Source organism: Perissodus microlepis, chromosome 3 (assembly GCF_051167445.1).
Source record: "Perissodus microlepis isolate ML-2025 ecotype Zambia chromosome 3, ASM5116744v1, whole genome shotgun sequence".
NCBI lineage: Eukaryota > Metazoa > Chordata > Actinopteri > Cichliformes > Cichlidae > Perissodus > Perissodus microlepis.
In genome coordinates, this window is record NC_140463.1 from 6,921,346 (window position 1) to 6,940,439 (window position 19,094).

Genomic DNA, 19,094 nt, shown 5'->3' on the forward strand with positions numbered 1-19,094 from the left:
ACTAAATATTTTTTATTGATAAATATAAAAAACATATTTGTTAACTTTAAGAGTAAAGAGAGAAACTCTGTATTTCTTAATTGTAAATGGCACCAAATTGTATTCAAAATTGAGCCACACTTATGGAGCTTCACAATTCTTTTCCTGCTGTTTTGGTTGATGTCTCTGGATTTTCCCATTTCAAAGAAACAGGCTCTGTGTTTTGCCTTATATGCATCCACAGCTGTGCCACCAATTTACTCACATGGACGCTTCTTAAGCTCAGAATGAATCGTCTGCAGTTTTCTTATTAATTAACAATAAACTTAGTGTATATGTACTCCTAAAGTTGATGAAAGTGATTAAAATAGACAGCTCCCTCTTTTTATTCTGACATTTAACTAATTCAAAAGATATTTCAATATTTATTTATCTAAAACAAAAAAGTTTACTCTAAACTGATGTTTAACAGTAAAAAAAATGCTCGTTTTTCCCTAAAGTGTATGATAATATCTGATTTCAACTGTGAGTTATTTAGCCGTGGAGGGTAACAACTGAAAATATGAAACACACATGTAAGCTAAGACTCTAAAAAAACAGCATTGTTGTTGTTCGGCTTTTCATTTCGCCATTTGTTGGTTCACTCGAAGAGCAAGTAACGTAATGTGGGTCAAGTGATCAGTTTGACATCAATCTTTTGTGATACACCGTCATATTTACATTATTTGGACAGTACGGATGATTTGCTTTGGTACCTGGTCAAACTTAAGCTCTCCGCTGTCTGCCTGGCTGCACTACAGCAAACTCGAAGCAGCTCCCCTCGCTCACATACGTAAGTGCTGTGCTCAGTCGTGCCTGAGCTCGGATCGTACCAAAATTAGGGGGGATTTACGACTGTGCGCAATGTGCTTCAAATATTGTGTGTAGTTTTTGTTTTATACAGTTGTCAGTCAGGCATCTAACTATGAAACAAATTACACTCCAAAAGACCCCGGGCTTCTGAAAAAATAACCCGGACTTAAGACCAATACGCCCGGCCCCCTTCCCCCGCTCCGCCGATGGGGTTTGGGAAGTTGAATGAAGCTCCGCCCCTAACGTCATTCACATGCGACAAACAAGGAAACAGACTATTTTTCTTCTTCAGAGAAGAGAGACGCACAGACGATCAGACACAGTTCAGACCAAACTAGCAGCTTCCTCTGAGTGAGTCCAGCTACAGGAGAGAAAAGTGGAAAACTCCAACACTGCTGCTTCAAGCTGCTGACGCTCCACACACTGAATGTGAGTTTGAGCAAAAACACGACTCAAAGGAAGTTTCAGTGAAGGTGGTAGAGGAGGGAGGGGAGCCAGGACTGACTGTACTTCCTGTCTGCTGTTTTCAGCTTCACTCACAGACTCAATGGCTTCCAGATCAGAGGAGGATCTCTGCTGTCCGGTCTGTCAGGAGGTCTTTAGAGATCCTGTTATTCTGTCATGTAGCCACAGCTTCTGTAAAGACTGTCTGAATAGATGGTGGATCAAAAAACAGATACGTGAGTGTCCAGTTTGTAAGAACATATCTCCAAAGGATGATCCACCTTTAAACCGAGCTTTAAAGAACCTGTGTGAGTCGTTCTTACAGGAGAGAGATCAGAGAGCTTCAGAGGCTCTCTGCAGTCTGCACTCTGAGAAACTCAAACTCTTCTGTCTGGACCATCAGCAGCCAGTGTGTGTCGTCTGCAGAGACTCAGAAAATCACACCAATCACAGATTCAGACCCATCGATGAAGCTGCACAACAACACAAGAAGGAACTTCAGGAAACTCTGGAGCCCTTAAAGAAGAAGTTAAAGGTTTGCAAACGAGTTCAAGTGAAGTTTGATCAAACAGCAGAACACATTAAGGTCCAGGCCCGACACACAGAGAGGCAGATTAAGGAGCAGTTTAAGAAGCTTCACCAGTTTCTAGCAGAGGAAGAGGAGGCCAGGCTGGCTGCACTGAGGGAGGAAGAGGAGCAGAAGAGTGGGATGATGAAGGAGAAGATGGAGGCTCTGAGCAGAGAGATAGCAGCTCTTTCAGACACAGTCAGAGCCACAGAGGAGGAGCTGAGAGCTGAAGACGTCTCATTCCTGCACAACTACAAGGCTGCAGTGGAAAGAGTCCAGCGCTGCCCCCTGCTGGATGATCCACAGCTGCCCTCAGGAGCTCTGATAGACCAGGCCAAACACCTGGGCAACCTGACCTTCAACATCTGGAACAACATGAAGGACATGGTCTCCTACACTCCTCTCATTCTGGACCCAAACACTGCTCATCCAAACCTCATCTTCTCTGAAGATCTGACCAGTGTGGTAGAAGGAGATGAACAGCAGCTTCCTGATAATCCAGAGAGGATTGATTTTTACTACTCTGTCCTGGGCTCTGAGGGCTTTAACTCAGGGACTCACAGCTGGGATGTTGATGTAGGAGACAGTAAATGGTGGAGACTGGGTGTGTTAGCAGAGTCTGTGCAGAGGAAGGGAATCATACAGTCTGAATTATGGACTGTATTGTTATATAAAGGTACATACTCATCATGTTCACCATCAACTGGATCCACTGCTCTCTCAGTCCAGAAGAAGCTCCAGAGGATCAGAGTGAATCTGGACTGGAACAGAGGAAAGCTGTCGTTCTCTGATCCTGATACTAACACACACATACACACCTTCACACACACTTTCACTCACAGGATGTTTCCATATATTTGGGCTGATGAAGTGAAGGTGTTGCCGTTGAAGGTGTCAGTGTCAGTGCAGCAGATGAGTTGAGGATGATGATATTTCTAATGTTGTTTCCTGTCAGTGAATTGAAGCTGTTAAACTGCAGCTGTCCTCCTGCTGCCTCCTTAAACATATTGTTGAAACCACAATTCACATTTGGCTTTCATTCACTTTATTCAAGCCAGTACTCGCTATAGGTCATGTTATGTAAATAATCTCCTCACTGAATACAGACTTCAGCTGATCATTGCCTTTTTCCTGTTTTGCCTAGATTCTTGTTTTCTAGTTTTTAAGACTTTGTGTTCGAGGATAAAACCAGGGTTGCTGCAGCTTAAAGGAAAGTTAGATTTACCAATTTTTATGTCAGCTTTGTTCTTGTTAGGAACAAGCTAATAGCCAACTAGCTCGAATGTGAGCTGGATTTCTTTTTCCATAACACAAAGTTTGAAACACTTCATACACAACTATTCCTTGTATTTCATGACATGTCTTCATTGTTGTTTTGAATGTGTTGCTGTATGGAATATGCAGTTTGTATGAGCAAAGTTAATATAGTTAATATATTTTAGTATTTATATTTTTTTGTTAAACTTATTTTGTGTATTTAGTAATTTAATAAGTAAATTCATGGTTATGATTGAACTAAATTTCATTTTTATTGCATTATTGTTGGATTGGTTAAGTAAAACCATGAATACGTGTGCCTTAAAGGCTTGGTTTATAGTTAAAAACCCAGCATTGTGGATTTATGCAAATGAGTACATGCGTTGCTAAAGGGGGGAGTGGGAGAGAAAAAAGTTAGTATAGCAGAGGCAAGATGCTGCAAGAGAGGACAGAGCCACAGTTCTTGAGGATAACTTAGTCCTGATTACTCCTATAAGAAGATTTACAAGCTGTGGAATAAATTTTTGTTTATATCTTTTCACATCAGAGTCCTGTGGAAGTTTTTTTTTTTTTCTCCCCTCTTCGCATGAACATACACAATTGAAGCGTGGGAAAACTGGTCTCATGGCTATACACAGTGGGAATGTAAAACGAGATGATGGTAATAGTTTTGTCCGGGTTCACTTTGCGTTGATCCATTGGTACTGCAGTATCCAGTCTCGAACAAGCAGCCATCAGACTGCTGAACACTTCATAGACGCCTCACCTTCACTTACCAGAACTTCAACATTATGCACTCCATACTGTACATAAATGCCATTTCCTTTGTACAATATCCAACCGCTAACCTCTGTATATTATTATTTTTTTAATTGTATGTATATGTATACACACACACACACACACACACACACATATATGTAGTGAATAGTGTTTTGATTTGGTAATGCCTCAGGGCTCCAGTAGGGGGATTTGCACCTCTTGTGCTTCAGTCAATACAGATGAGCAGGAGCTTCTTTCATCTCTCCACTATTTCCCCTGTTTAAGGTAACTGCCCACTGCACAGAACTCTATAAATGTGGCAACACGTTTTACTGCTGACCGTTAGCCCATCATCATTGTTCATTGTAATGGTGGACTACTTTCAGCTGAACTCCATTGCTGTGCAAGCTAGATTTCAATAGTGCTCCGCCATATTGCAAGATGGTTTTTCTGCCACTGTCTGTATTTAAGTTAACTGCTGAATGACATATACAGCTCTTAAAGTATTAAATCGTAATACTTTTTTCTTATTAAATCTTAAAGTATTATATCATTACAGTGGAGAGCCAGTGAATCTGTCAGCTAACATATGTGAGTTAAGAAGATGTATTTACCTTATGTTACACTTCATGTTGTGTATTGTCTAAGTTACGGTCATCAGTTAAAACAGAAAATAAGAGTAACTTGGTTTGGAAACTGGTCCTGGGACTGAGTAGCGTAACTGTTGGGCTATAAGCCGCTACTTTTTGCACAAGCTTTGAACCCTGCGGCTTTTAGTCAGGTGCAGCTTTTCTATGGATTGTCCATGATTTTTGTGATATCGTAAGAGGATTTGTTTTGTTTGTTCCGCTGTTGTACGGCAGCGGTCTCCAACCTTTTTTGCGCCACGGACCGGTTTATGCCCTACAATATTTTTCACGGACCGGCCTTTAAGGTGTCGCGGATAAATACAACAAAATAAAACTAGTACCGGTACAGAAAAAAAGAAGATTTATTCATAACACACGTGAAAAGACCCAGGAAAACCGAGTTAACGATCAAAACGATAACAAAATAACGCTGAAAACCGATAAAAACCCTGAAAACTATACATTTCACACCTGAACCTCAACTCTCGCGGCCCGGTACCAAACGACTCACGGACCGGTACCGGTCCGAGGCCCAGGGGTTTGGGACCGCTGTTGTATGGCACTACGTTGCCTGGTGGAAGGGCATGTGATCAGACACAGTATTGGGGTACAAGAGTGGAATGTTGGTCACATGTCCGTCCACCAGGCAACTTAGGCTACGTTCACACTGCAGGCGAAAGCGCATCAAATCCGATTTTTTGACCCTATGCGACCCATATCCGATCATGGTATGACAGAGTGAACGGCACAAATCCGATATTTTCAAATCCAATCTGGGTCACTTTCGTATGTGGTACTGAATCTGATACATATCCGATGTTTTAGAAAGCGACTGCTGTGTGAATGGTCAAGTCGCATTAAAATCTGTCTTTTACGTCACTGACACAAGACAGACGCCAATTATCAGCGCCCGAGAAGACATCGTGACCGCTTACTCGCCATCCCGTGTAGATGTCAGTGAAACTGTTGGGAAGACAATGTTGGAGAAACGTGAACATTTTATTTGTACTGCATAATCTGCAGATTCTGACAGAAATCTGCAACTATCCTTTGAAGCACCGCTCCTCTAAAACAGCAATAAGGATAATTATTTGGTTATTTACATTATTATGTAAATAACAAAATAACTTAAAGCAAAGATTGGGAAACGTAAAGTCCGAAGTCTTTATATTAAGGGCCATTAGTCAAACAATATTGTTTGCTCTGGGTCTAAACAGAGCGCGTTGTGTGTGACATCTTCTTTTGCGCATGCGGGCCGCTTTGAGGGTTCACACTAGAGAGCGTTTGCTGTCGCATTTTATTTGTAGTGTGAACAAGCAGACAAAAAAATCGGATTTGATCACACTGCAGCATTAACACCTGCAGTGTGAACGTAGCCTAAGTGCCGTACGAAGTAGCGCGAAAAACAAACTTCAAAGTAGCGCTACGCATTCAGTGGGAGGCGTGGATGACGAGCGGCGATAAATCATTCATGCAAAAAGCAAGTTATGCCCAACTCCACCAGTGGATTCTGACAGCGTGGAAAAGTGTGAAAACATCCACGATCACCAACGGATTTCGAAGGGCTGGACTGCTGCATGATGGAGAGGAGGACACCAACGCGGCCCTTCAATACAACAATACAATGCAACAATACTGCGTTTAGATTTACTCTAAACTTTAGAATTTGCTTAAATAATATCAGACCAAGCAGAGGTCATATTATTTTGAACTTGTAGCAAGGAAAGATAACTTGTATATGAGCATGCAATTAATAAAAACAGCAGATATGCATTTTATTTGGAGGGGCTGAACATGTGTATGATTAAAAATTTTTGTTAACAGCAAGTAATAACAATATAGAAATAAATAAAATAAAACACTGATTTCTCCAGAGAAACATTCCTCATAAATTCTAACAACTGACTTATACATTTTAGAATTAGACAGTATGTAAAGCTGTAAATCATAATCACAAGTTATAGATTCTTGTGCAATCTTGCAAAAAGTATATTTTCATCAAAATGTCAAACTCTTGACCTGCTTTGCTGGATATAAAAGATATTTTTTGTAATATTTCCAGATTCAGCTCTTTAATTTTGATTGCCATAAAGCAGAGGTGTCCAAGTCCAGGTTTCAAGGGCCGGTGTCCTGCAGGTTTTAGATGTGTCCATGATCCAACACAGCTGATTCAAATGGCCTCCTCAACATGTCTTGACGTTCTCCAGAGGCCTGGTAATGAACTGATCATTTGATTCAGGTGTGTTGACCCAGGGTGAGATATAAAACCTGCAGGACACCGGCCCCCGAGGCCTGGAGTTGGACAACCTTGTCATAAAGTATGTAAAACGAGACAAGCCGTCTATTCAGCTAATTAAGTTTCATAGAGTTGCAATATAAATTTCCATCTTCATTGGCACAGTTTAGAAATTATACTCTCATTCTTGCCATCGAACCTTCGTCTTCAGTACATGGGTCGTCACCATGGAGACAGGTAGGGTGTTTTCTACATGGAGAGCACATTGGAGAGAAAATTAGGATCATGTACCAAAGTTTAAAGCGATGTTTTTACATTTTATATCCTGGTTTTAGAGCATTTTCATATTGTACTACATATTATGTTTATTATGTCAGTTCTGTAACTTACAGAAAAGATTGATCAATCTTAACACCAGCAGTTCTTTAGTTTAAGATTAAAAGTAGTTTAGCTCCAGTTTAGTTTAGCTTTCCTCTCTTCAGTCTTTACAAACATCAGCTGATGAACAGTTGTTTCTGGTTACTATTTAGGCATGTGTACCCTCACAGTAAACATTGATGGTTATGTTAGCTGAACATGTTAACAACTAATCCATATTAGTAAACAACTGAGCAGTAAATAACCTGAGATCATGGAAGCAATACTGATGGAAATGCTGTTCAACACGTTATATTTATTTAAACAGAGTGAGGAAGAGCTCCTTTCAAACAGAAAGAAACCTCCAACTGTGAACACAGAGGGGCAGCCATCTGCCTTGACAACTTTGGGGGTGAGAGGAAAGAGAATGGGGGGGGGGAGAGGAGAGCACAAAGAGAGAACAAAACACAAACTGTGAGAAGGCCATGGTTTAATGACATGCAGCAGCATCACAGGCAAAAAAAAAACGGGAAGAAGTGATGATCAGTACATTATGGTAAAGCAGGATAACTAAGGGAGGATTCAGGATTATCTGACCCAGCCCTATCTCTAAACTTTTTTAAAAAGGCAAATGAAGCATATCTTGAAAGTAGAGATAGTGTCTGTCTCCCGAATCCAAACTGGAAGCTGGTTCCACAGAAGAGGGGCCTGAAAACTGAAGGCTCTGCCTCCCATTCTACTTTTAAATACTCTAGGAACAACAAGTAGGCCTGCAGAGCGAGAGCGAAGTGCTCTAATAGGGTGATATGGTACTACAAGGTCATTAAGATAAGATGGGGCCTGATTATTTAAGACCTTGTATGTGAGGAGCAGGATTTTGAATTCAATTCTGGATTTAACAGGAAGCCAATGAAGGGAAGCCAAAACAGGAGAAATATGCTCTCTCTTTCTAGTCCCTGTCAAGACTCTTGCTGCAGCATTTTGGATTAGCTGAAGGCTTTTCAGGGAGTTTTTAGGACATCCTGATAATAATGAATAACAGTAGTCCAGCCTGGAAGTAATAAATGCGTGAAATCGTTTTTCCATGTCACTGTTATCTAATTTTAGAGATATTGCACAGATAAAAAAAAACAGTTCTTCTGCGTTGTTTAATATGCATGTTAATGAAGATGTCAGTGGCTCTAAAAATCCTCAGTGTTCCTGAAATGATTCAGTCCTTTATGTGTTTACAACGTAATTGAACTTATTTATTGGTGTCATCTGGCATTATAAATATATCAATATCATTTTCATAGAATTGGAAATGTATATAGAATTTTCTAATAATATCCTGTGAGATCTACAGTATAACGCTAAAGCTACAGAACTCCATGAATATTTTTTTGTTGATGTCTGTTAGGTTACAAGAGCAGTGGACTCACTGTTATGTTTGTCTTTTCCAGACATTAACATGTGAAGAGTTTATTTAGAGTTAAGCGTCAGTGATAAAAAGGCTGACTGTTTGTTTGCTGATGTTTGAAAGGTGAATAAATGATTCAGGGGCTCACCTGTGGCATGAGCACAGTGGAGATGAAGTAAGTGCGAAAAGAACAACAGCAGGTGGCAGACTGTAGTCACAACCTGGAAAGGGGTGGAGATAAGCGATGGAGGTGCTGCAGAGGTGGTCATGGGTAGGGTAGTGGGTGAAGCTGTGGTTGATGGTTTAGCTGCAGAGAGAATCCCACCTGTTTGATTGACTGTGAACACAAAGGGAGTGGTGAAATCAGAGTGAAGCTCCTCACCTGTGACAGTGATCCAGCTGGATGGAGACTCTCCATGACCGCTGATGTCACACTTGTAGAGGCCTTCATCAGACCTGGAAACATGCTGGATGGTCATGTGACCTGTAGGCTGCTTCCTGATGAGGGAGCCATCTTTATAGAAAGCAGCTGGGAGGTTGGAGGGAGTGGTCTTTGTTTTACAGAGCAGAGTGACGTCATCTCCCTCCATCACAGGGAGGACAGGACTCTGCAGGATCACTGATCCACCTCAACACAGAGACAAACTACAGCATTTCATCCATTTACACACAGCTTCATCAACACTAACTCCACACACTCAGCTTACCAGTGACTGTCAGGTTAACCATGTTACTGATGGGCCCCTCTCTGGACTCACACCAGTAAACTCCACTGTCCAGTGGGTCGATGAATTGAATCTCACAAGAAGAACCTGTATACCTTCCCCATTTAACGCCACACTGGGTCATTTGTTGTTTGCTCATGTTTCTCCTCAGAGTCCATCCAGCAGAGCTGTCGTCCTCCTCACAGCTCAGAGACACAAAGTCATATTCAAACAACTGAGAGCTTCTGGGACTCACAGTCAGACGAGCTGTAGTGAAAAAGAGGAATATGTCCAAACAATTAAAACTTCAGGTTTTTTTCATATGTAAGGAGATTTTAGTGACATTTTTTGAGCAGATTGTTGTTAAAATTAAATCTTCTGTGAATCTTTGTTCACAGTCTATGAAGTGACTTCTATGTGAAGGCCTAAAACTCACTGGATGTGCTGTTAATGCTCTGAGCGCCTCAATACTTCTCTTTAGCAATACAAACTGATTCCAACACAAACTCCAGATAAGGACGAAAACATTACTCATGATGCTTCATGAAGGAAGCTAAGTTTGGCCAGCTTTTACGATGGCAAACCACTGAGAAAAATTTGTTGTCACAATGAACGAGCGGACTCAAGCGCAGGACTCTGTTACTGTTGAATATAAACATTTTATTTACACAATCACTGAGTACTATCTGCAAAATGCAAGGGGAAGGGGGTTTCAGAAAATTCAGGAAAGGTGGGGGGAAAACCACTCTCTTCTTTGGCCCCACACGCCACTCAAAACAATCACAACTCCAGGGGTGGAAACTGGGATGGGTCCAAGAAAATGAGTGTTGTACAAAGATCCAATGATGAGAAACACTGAGCCGTTGCCTTTAGTAGTGGCTGCAGTGTCAGGACAACGCTGATCATTTGCAGGTGCGTGGGCCAGAGGCAGGAACCCACAATGAGTTCTGCCCCAGCAACAGAGAGCGAGAGAGAATAACAACAGCAACGTTGTGGAAACACAAGGAACCATGGCATTTGTAGCATTAATGCAGTCTTCTTCCTACATTAAAACTTTTTTAGATGATGGTTGTTTGAATGCTGATAGAAGACATTTACTGACCTTGGTTTGTTGTGCAGCACAGCACTGAGCTGAAAACTGAAAACACACTGAAGGTGTTAGTTTGAGGTTTGGCACTTGATATGTTGCAAGGAAGTGACAAACTTGTATTTTTTTCTTGTTGGAGAGAAACGGCACACAAATGCTTTCTGAACTTATCCTCCTGTTAGTTGTTTGCAGAGGTGAGTTAGATGAGTGAACAATTCAAATATTCTAAAACTGAGGTTTTAGAAACATTTTTATCATTTGTCCTATGTTAATCAACTAGATTTATCCTGAGAAAACTGAGAATTTATTCAGCTAAATTTCAAATGGAGAAAGCCCTGACTGTCAAATCTCAGTTCAGAGAGAAACTCAATGCGTGTACTCACCGATTTGCCTCAGTAGAGACGTTACCTTCATATTGCATCACTGTGAAGTCACACCTGCACACTGATCAGATCTTCCGCCACAATCACTGCTTCCGTCTTCCGAGGTGTAATTTTTTTCTTATATAATATCCTGAGATATTGTATTGTGAATAGTAAGTAAAACACTGAATCTGACAGTGTCCTCATTGACAGATTTCTATCATTTTCTTAGGGATTAATAAAGTATTCTGATTCTGAAATTTGGATCAGTGTTTTAATAAGATTTTCCATCATTTTGCATATGAAATAATGGAAAAATGATTCCAATATGATGTAATTTGTGTCCCGTGTGTCTGACAGCTTCTCTCTGCTTTAAACACCCTCAGAAAGACAACACAAAACATGCAGCTGCAGGCTTTCAGTGAACACAGAAACAATAGCAATGGGTGTCAAGTCAAACCAAGTAGGAGGTGGAGAGCCTGAGGCAAAAAAGTAAAAGTGACAGACTGGAGGGCAGAACTAATCTTGTGTCTGGGTTTCTGTCGGGGAGGAAAAAGAAGGCGAACTGGGGAGCAACAGGAAGTTGCCACTTACGGGAAAAGCCCAGCATAATTCTTTCAATAGCTTTATGTTATTTCTGACCTATACTGTTCTTTTGTTCTTTGTTCAATGGCTGCTTTGTTCTTAACCACCTATACGTATACTTGTACATATCTTTTTGATTTGTAAGATATGCGCTGTAATTGTTAATTTGTACAAATAAAAAATAAAAAAAATTCTTTCAATAAGTTGTCACCAACATGGATATTGTGTGGAACTGATGTATCTACAAAGCCAGGGAGGCAGCCGGTAAGGAAATGGTTGCTGACTATGTTAAAAGACTGAAACGAGTTGCTAAAGAATCGCGGCTGCCGCTAGCTTACATAGCATTAGCATTGTGCCGCGAGTTGGTCGCCTGTTTACGAGCGGCACCATTGTTTATTGTTGGTCTGCATATGGAAGACTGTTAATGCTTGCATATGGTTAAGAGAAGCTGGTTATAAATACTATTGTTACTGCTTAAGTTCTAATGCAGATTGATCATTTAATTTAGCACTTTAATAGAAAGCAGTATTTTTCAAGGTGTATGTACAATTGTTAGTGAATTACATAATTTGAGCATTTAAAAATACTCAAGTAAATATTGAACTACAAAGCTTTATGCACTGCATTGATGTGTTAAAAAAAATGTTTGGGATTGTTCACGGTATATGCAGATGTGTGATAACAAACATAATTTGTATTTTGGTTTTTGGTTTGTATTTAAAGGTTTTTCACCTATGGCTGACTATGGCCGAAAAGAAGATTAAAGAAAAAGGAAAACAAAAGATCTGCCTGGTCATTGAGTGAAATCCAGTTAAACACCTGTGGTAGATGCATCAAGAAGGAAGAACTCAAAGACAGTTTCAATAGACTAACAATGGAAGCATAGAAACTCATGGAGGCCAATGATGATCTGGAGGCTGGTTTCATTGCAGAACTAGAGGCAAAGCTTGACACAAGTGAAGCACTTGTGCTGACAGAACAGCAGAAAGTCGACTTAACAAGGACTGCAAGTGAGTGTGAGTTAAAACTAAAGGAAATAAAAACCCTAGTCAGAGAGACTCTCTGGGCCAACTTTGGAAGTGCAGAATTGTCCACGCCACTACAGGCAGCAGAGGCTGAGTGTGAACATGTTGCTGCCATTAAGCCTGACGGTAATTATGAAGTGTATGATTTCGTACTTGGCCACCTGAAAGAACTGGTGGAGGCGGCAAAGGAGAGGTATAGCAAGTGGAAGCATTGGATCCCATCAAGTGTTCGGAGGGATCTTCAAAGCAATCTACAGAAGCTGGAACTCTGCATACCCAGGCTGGTTTCCAGAAAAGCTGACTTTCTGGAGATGAGAGTAAAGGAGGATGCTAATCACCTGACGTCATTGCCAGCTACCTCCAGCTGCCCCATGCTAATCATCAAGCTGAAACCAACAGCCATTCCCAAGTTTCTTGGAAATAAACGAGACTTCCACAGATGGAAGAAGGAATGGGAGGCTCTTCAGGGGCAGGCGGAGCCATCTGGTTTGAAAAAGTTTCAGCTACTTGATAGTGTGGATGAGAAAATAACGAGAGAACTTCGACTCACCACTTACAACACTGCAGATGACATCTTTCGTGTTTTGGAGAATCGGTTCGGCAATCAAACATCAATTGCTATTGAAATAGTGGAGGAGTTACAGAGAATGCCAGCTGTTAAGAGCCACCAGCCAAGAAAAATAGTGGAATTAATTCAAGCTGTGGAGAAGGCGCTCCAAGACCTGGTTGACCTTGGTGACACGGGGGCTATAAAAAACCCATTGGTGACAAAGTCAATCGAAAGTAAACTTCCAGAGACACTCAAAAGGGAGTGGCTTATTTATGTTGCTGACAGTAAATGGTAAATGGCCTGTATTTGTATAGCGCTTTACTAGTCCCTAAGGACCCCAAAGTGCTTTACACAACCAGTCATCCACCCATTCACACACACATTCACACACTGGTGATGGCAGCTACATTGTAGCCACAGCCACCCTGGGGCGCACTGACAGAGGCGAGGCTGCCGGACACTGGCGCCACCGGGTCCTCCGACCACCACCAGTAGGCAACGGGTGAAGTGTCTTGCCCAAGGATACAACGACCAGGACTGTCCAAGCTGGGGCTCAAACCGGCAACCTTCTGATTACAAGGCGAACTCCCAACTCTTGAGCCCCGATCGCCCAGTAGAAATGCAGTGACACCAGAAAGACGATTTGATAGCCTCCTGGAATTCCTCAAAGAGCAAGAAACCATATATGAACAGCTTGATCATCTGAGAGAGGAAGAGCCAAGTAAGCGAGAAAGAGTGGAGCTGAAACATTCCAGAAGCAAATTCACCAAATTAGGTAGTGATGAAGGGTGTGTGGTCTGCGGTGATGGAAAGCATAAAAAGAAACTCTACTTCTGCAGGCAGTTTAAAACGTTAAAGCTTGCAGAGAAGAAGGCTGCAATTAAGAAACCAGGGGCATGCTGGAGTTGTCTCGAGGTTCATGACAACGGGTCGTACTGCAAACCCACTTATCTGTGCAAAAACCCAGGCTGCAAAGAAGCGCACGCTGCAGAGCACCATTACTACCTATGCCCTAATGCTGAGGTGAGGAAGGGAAGTGCAGCAGGGAGGCAAAACAGATCTGATCCAGAGGGAGGAAAGGTCAGCAGGAAATGTACGGAGGATCAGGAGGAGTTCCTCAGAAAACTATCACCTGAACTGACAAGAGAATGCAGGGATGCATTTTCAAACACTGCATCCAGGGCATGCAGCACCACCAAGGAGCAGCCAAGTCTCCTATTTGAAGGTGGGCTTCGAGAGCTGCCAGTAATCATGATGCTCCTTGAGGTCACAGCTAATGCTGGGCAAAAGATTGGGACATTACTTGACCTGGCTTCTGACACCAACTATATAACCCACAGGGCTGCAAGCAGTCTTAACCTGAGAAGTGAAGAAATCACTCTGGTTGTTCATGGAGTAGGGGTGTCAAAGGTGTCAAAGTTTGAACTTGAGATGATTATTCATGCTTTTATTTCTTCTCGTTTAGACTACTGTAATGGCCTTTTTACTTGTTTTAACAAATCAGCCTTAAATCGTCTTCAGACTGTGCAGAATGCTGCAGCACGTCTCTTAACAGGCACCAAGAGAATATCGCATATCACTCCAGTCTTGGCCTCACTTCATTGGTTGCCTATAAATTTTAAAATTTTAGTTCTAACCTTTAGGGCCCTATATGGTCAAGCTCCTCAATGTTTATCTGACCTGCTGAAACCACATTCATCTTCTCGGGCTTTAAGGTCATTAGATCAGAGACTGCTGGTGGTACCGCACACTCGTTTTAAAACTCGTGGTGATCGGACCTTTCAGACTGTGGCACCCACTGTCTCTTCGCTGCACGGACTCCATTGATTCTTTTAAGAAACAGCTGAAGACATTTTTATTTAGAAAAGCATTTGATTAATTTCTTCTTATGCTGTTTTTATAGTTTTATTGTTTTACATTGTTTTATTTACTGTTATATTGTTTTTATATTTCCATTTCCTGTGTTGTAAAGCACTTTGTGATTTTTATCTGTGAAAAGCGCTATATAAATAAATTTTACTTACTTACTTACTTTGCCAGGTCAATGAGAGCAGCAGCTGTCAAGTATGAGGAGCTCATTGGCAAGGCCTCAGACCAGTCTTCAACAAGGAAGCATGTACCTACTAAGTTTCAGAGGTCAAGCACCTCAACCACCAGTCGAGAATTCTTAGAGTGGTGGAAGTGGGATAGTATTGGTGCTGCATGTGAGCCAAAGTGTGAGGGTTGCCGTTGCGGAAATTGCCAGCCAGGTGGGAAAGAAATGACACTGGCCGAGGAGAGAGAGCTTGAAATAATAAGAGAAGGGCTCACCTATGTCACAGGTGATGGCCACAGCGAAGAACCACACTGGCATGCCAAGTACCCCTGGGTTGAAGATCCAGCATCCTTACCAGACAACAAAAGAGGAGTTGAGAGCACATTCCTCCAGACAGAGAAGCAATTGGCCAAGGAGCCTGAATGGAAAGTCACGTATACCGCTCAAGTGCATGACATGGTGGAGCGTGGAGCCGCAGTCAAGTTGTCCAAGGGGATGATCAGTAACTGGGATGGGCCAGTGTGGTACGTGAGTCACCTCATTGCTCCGAATCCTCACTCTGCTAACTCCAGTGAGGCTTGTGTGGAATAGCAGCCAGAGGTTTAGAGGTGTGAGCTTGAACGACCTGCTAATAAAGGGTCCAGATGTCCTCAACCAGATTCGGGCAGTTCTCCTCAGATTCAGAGGTGGAGTGTACGGCGCCCTTGGTGACATAAAAAAGATGTGCAATTCAGTTTAGTTGGAAGACAGAGAGATGCACCTGCATAGATTCCTCTGGCGGGACTCTGAGGATGACGAGCTGGAGGAATATGCAATCACAAGGGTGAATATTGGAGATAAACCGGCAGGATGCATTGCACAGCTGGCAATGCATGAAACTGCCAGTCTTTCTACCTTTTCCCACCTCAAGGAGGAACGTCAGGTACTCCAGCAAGATAGCTATGTCGATGACATCCTTACCTCTCACAATGACATGAACCAACTAGAAGTCATTACAGAGAACATTGGGCGAATTCTAAAGGCTGGAGGATTTGAGCTGAAGCCTTGGGTCTTATCTGGGCAAAGTGGGAGGAGGAAGCGCGATGACAAGGGTGAGAAGACAAGAGTGAAAACCATAGTCCTACCAAACCAAATGCGTGACGAAGAAAACAAAGCTCTTGGTCTGGGTTATATAGTGGAAGAGGACAAGCTTCATGTCATGGTAGCAATCATCTTCTCCAAGAGGAAGAAAAAGATGCGAGTTGGCCAAGACCTTGTCCAGGAGCAGATTAAGACCCACACGCCAAACCCGCTGACACGAAGAGAGCTTCTCAGTCAAGTGTCAGGGTTGTATGATCCAGTTGGTTTGTTCACTCCTGCAAAGCAAAAAGGAGCAATCTTAGTTTGCAGGGCATTCCAAGAGAAAAAAGTAGAAAGCTGTTTGGTCAAGGACACTTGGGACATGGCGCTCTCAGATGCCATGAGGGAGGACGCCATTAGGCTTTTTGAGGAGTATGCCCAGCTCAGCAAAGTTACATTTGCCAGGGCGCTAACTCTAACTCCCCCATGCTTCACCGAAGAACCCTGGGCAATTACTTTCTTCGATGGAAGTGAGCAAGCCTATGGGGCAGTGTTGTACTTGAGGTGGAATTCAGATCAGGGCACAATCATCAGGTTGGTGGAGTCCAAAGCTAAGTTAACTCCATTGGACCACAAAGGGGATGTTGTCAAAGCAGAGCTGTGTGGGGCAGTGTTTGGCTCACGCCTAAAGAAATACTTTGAGGCTCAAAGCCGGATTCAGGTTGAGAGGTGATATCACTTTGTCGACAGCCAAACGGTCATTGGGGCAATACAGAGGGAGAGCTATGGTTATCAGACCTTTTTCGCAAATAGGATTGGAGAAATACAGAGCAGCACAAGGATTCAAGATTGGTGGTGGATCCCTGGCCCTCAGAACATTGCGGATGTAGTCACAAGAGGAGCTAGTCCCAGAGATCTAGATGAAGACTCAGAATGGCAAAATGGTCCAAAGTTCGTGAGTTTGCCTGTGAGCGAGTGGCCAGTTCATGCCCTATCGGCCCCCCTGGCTAAACTTTGCTGGATCCGCCCCTGCACAGTTACCAGCCGTCAGCTACGTAGAAAAGGATCCTGGTGTAGAAAGTAATATTAAATAAATTCTAACAACAGCTTATCAAGCTTAAACGTGCTGCTGTTGTTCAGACGCTGGTTTCCTCTTTCCGGCGCGAAGTGGGCAATAAACAAACAAGAGAGACGGACTCGCAACAGAAAAGCCGATCAGTTGATCATTGATCAGTTTCATGATTGAAATAGCAGCAGGAGTATGGCGGGGTTTTTTTGTGCCACTATTCTGAGCGCACGTAAAAAAAAAATTGAGCGCATGTAAAAAAAAAAAAAATGCAGGTGCAAGTGTTGCATAAATTTATTTTGAGCGAAGAAAAGCTAAATTTGAGTGAACAAAATTCATTGCTGCGTGCAAAAAATGTATTTCAGTGTTTGCTATTATACATACACACACACAATAGCAGCCCCTCTCGCTCAGCTTTTGCACTTGCGCTTGCTCGCAATGTGTTGCTTGCGCTCTCAACATTTCTGCCTGAGCACGCTCAACTCTTTCTCTACACCGTTATATTTGTGCCACAAAACCAGCCAATCACAGACTTGGATGAAAAAAAAATCTGATTGGCTGTTTTGGTCTCCAATCAGCTCGAAATGACGAAATGCAATATCCCAGAATCCATTTCGTCCAAAACTCAATCGAGGCAGTGGCAGAGGAACACAGAGTGGCGGAGTTTGAAATATTACTCTGTCTGGGTCACAAAATAAACGTTTAAGATATTTTCATGTGAGAATGGTGCTGTGTAAACTTCAAATATCTGCTCGATTTATCAAGACATCACATATTTGCATAAGTGCTCTAACGTTTTTGGAGCTGAAAAAAACTCCTGCAATGTCTCTCCCTCCTGCTGAAGACTGGAGAAAAAGACTTGCTGCATGTAACATATGATTGAACATTACCATATAGCTCAGGTGTGTTTCCAATCAACACAACATGAACAGCAGAAAGGGAGAGAGTTACAGAGCGGACAGTAACCCATTGAAGGTCCTTTCCTTAATATTTGGAGAATTGGAACAGCTCTTATTATGGCTGCCACACAGATACCTGTGGGTCGCAACTCTCAGTTAGAAACTTTCATGAGCCAAATGGACTTTCTGGTGTGGAGACTCTCAGTGTGAGGCCTGTCTTTAGAATCACTACTATATCTCATATTTTCTTATTTGTTATATTGGTTAAACCTAAACATACTTAAAATATCTTATCATGATCTGGTTAGTATTAAGCATAAATAACTATCAGCAAAATCACACATGAGTTACGGTTTTGTGTTTAACAAATCATTGTTATTCAAAATCATGTATAATGATGGTTTCTTATCTTATCACAGCTTTGGTCTTCCACATTCCTGCAGTCACACCCAGACACCAATAAGAAAATTTCATGTCTGTGCATAGAAACTCTTATTTTCACTCTATAAATCACATAAAAGACTGCATGTAAAGGCTTTGTACCTTTTGGCAGATGTAATGAGGGGTAAACTGGACGGACTTCAGTCTCTCTATATCCCACCTTACTTGACTGCATCTTCATTGATATCTGTATATATTGCACTACATTAGTTTTACATGGTTTTATTACATATATTGTACATGTTGGAGTTTGACAAATGTAATTATTATGTGTTAGCCACAGAGATGCCAAAACAGTCATATAGTCATTCTGCAGCTAAGTACAAATACAGATACGTATGTTTAAAAATACTCTGGTAAAAGTTGGAGCGGTGATTCAACTACTTTACTCTAGTAAAAGTAAAGAAAATGTTTAGACTCTGACATGTACTCCTAATGTACAGTTTGGAGGACATTTCTACCAGTTTTTGCCTTGTGCTATGATAAAATAATAATAAAATAATATTAGTCTAATATTAATTTTAATTCTAATTAATGTCCTCAGCTTGAACACAAAGCAGAGAAGAGAATTAAAAATGCTCTATTTTCTGTTGTCAGTGTACTTTATATTGTAAAGTAGACCCTACAATAATACATACAGACAAAAACCCAACCAAACAATCACATGACCCTGGTGATAGACACAGCACAGGGCTGTCTTTTATGTTTGTAACTTACCTTGTAACTTCCCACCTCTGGTTAGTCTCCATATAGTTTGACTATTTAAATGGTTATAATTTTTATTTTTGTAAATTTGTC

At 41.8% G+C, this 19,094-nt stretch overlaps 2 protein-coding genes across 2 annotated transcripts; one reads left to right on the forward strand and one right to left on the reverse strand.

Moving 5' to 3' along the window:
• The first annotated feature begins 1,134 nt into the window (after window positions 1-1,134).
• Window positions 1,135-3,641, forward strand: LOC146389645 (zinc-binding protein A33-like). The gene has a single exon (XM_084922993.1). It carries the CDS (start codon window positions 1,379-1,381, stop codon window positions 2,762-2,764), a length of 1,386 nt encoding a protein of 461 aa, XP_084779119.1. The 5' UTR covers window positions 1,135-1,378; the 3' UTR covers window positions 2,765-3,641.
• Window positions 3,642-6,908: 3,267 nt separating this feature from the next.
• On the reverse strand, window positions 6,909-10,688 carry LOC146389646 (high affinity immunoglobulin gamma Fc receptor I-like). The gene is made up of 4 exons (XM_084919338.1): window positions 10,658-10,688; window positions 9,191-9,454; window positions 8,632-9,111; window positions 6,909-6,976 (listed from the first exon to the last, which is right to left on the reverse strand). Exons 1-4 carry the CDS (start codon window positions 10,686-10,688, stop codon window positions 6,909-6,911), a joined length of 843 nt encoding a protein of 280 aa, XP_084775464.1.
• Between the last annotated feature and the right edge of the window lie 8,406 nt (window positions 10,689-19,094).

Bases quoted from the DNA above. Each gene is read 5' to 3' on its own strand.
- LOC146389645 (XM_084922993.1), top strand. From the start codon at position 1,379: ATGGCTTCCAGATCAGAGGAGGATCTCTGCTGTCCGGTCTGTCAGGAG.
- LOC146389646 (XM_084919338.1), bottom strand. From the start codon at position 10,688: ATGAAGGTAACGTCTCTACTGAGGCAAATCG. The intron at 9,455-10,657 runs GTGAGTACACGC...TTTTCACTACAG, and splicing joins GTCTCTACTGAGGCAAATCG to CTCGTCTGACTGTGAGTCCC. The intron at 6,977-8,631 runs GTGAGCCCCTGA...CTCTCCATGTAG, and splicing joins CCACTGTGCTCATGCCACAG to AAAACACCCTACCTGTCTCC.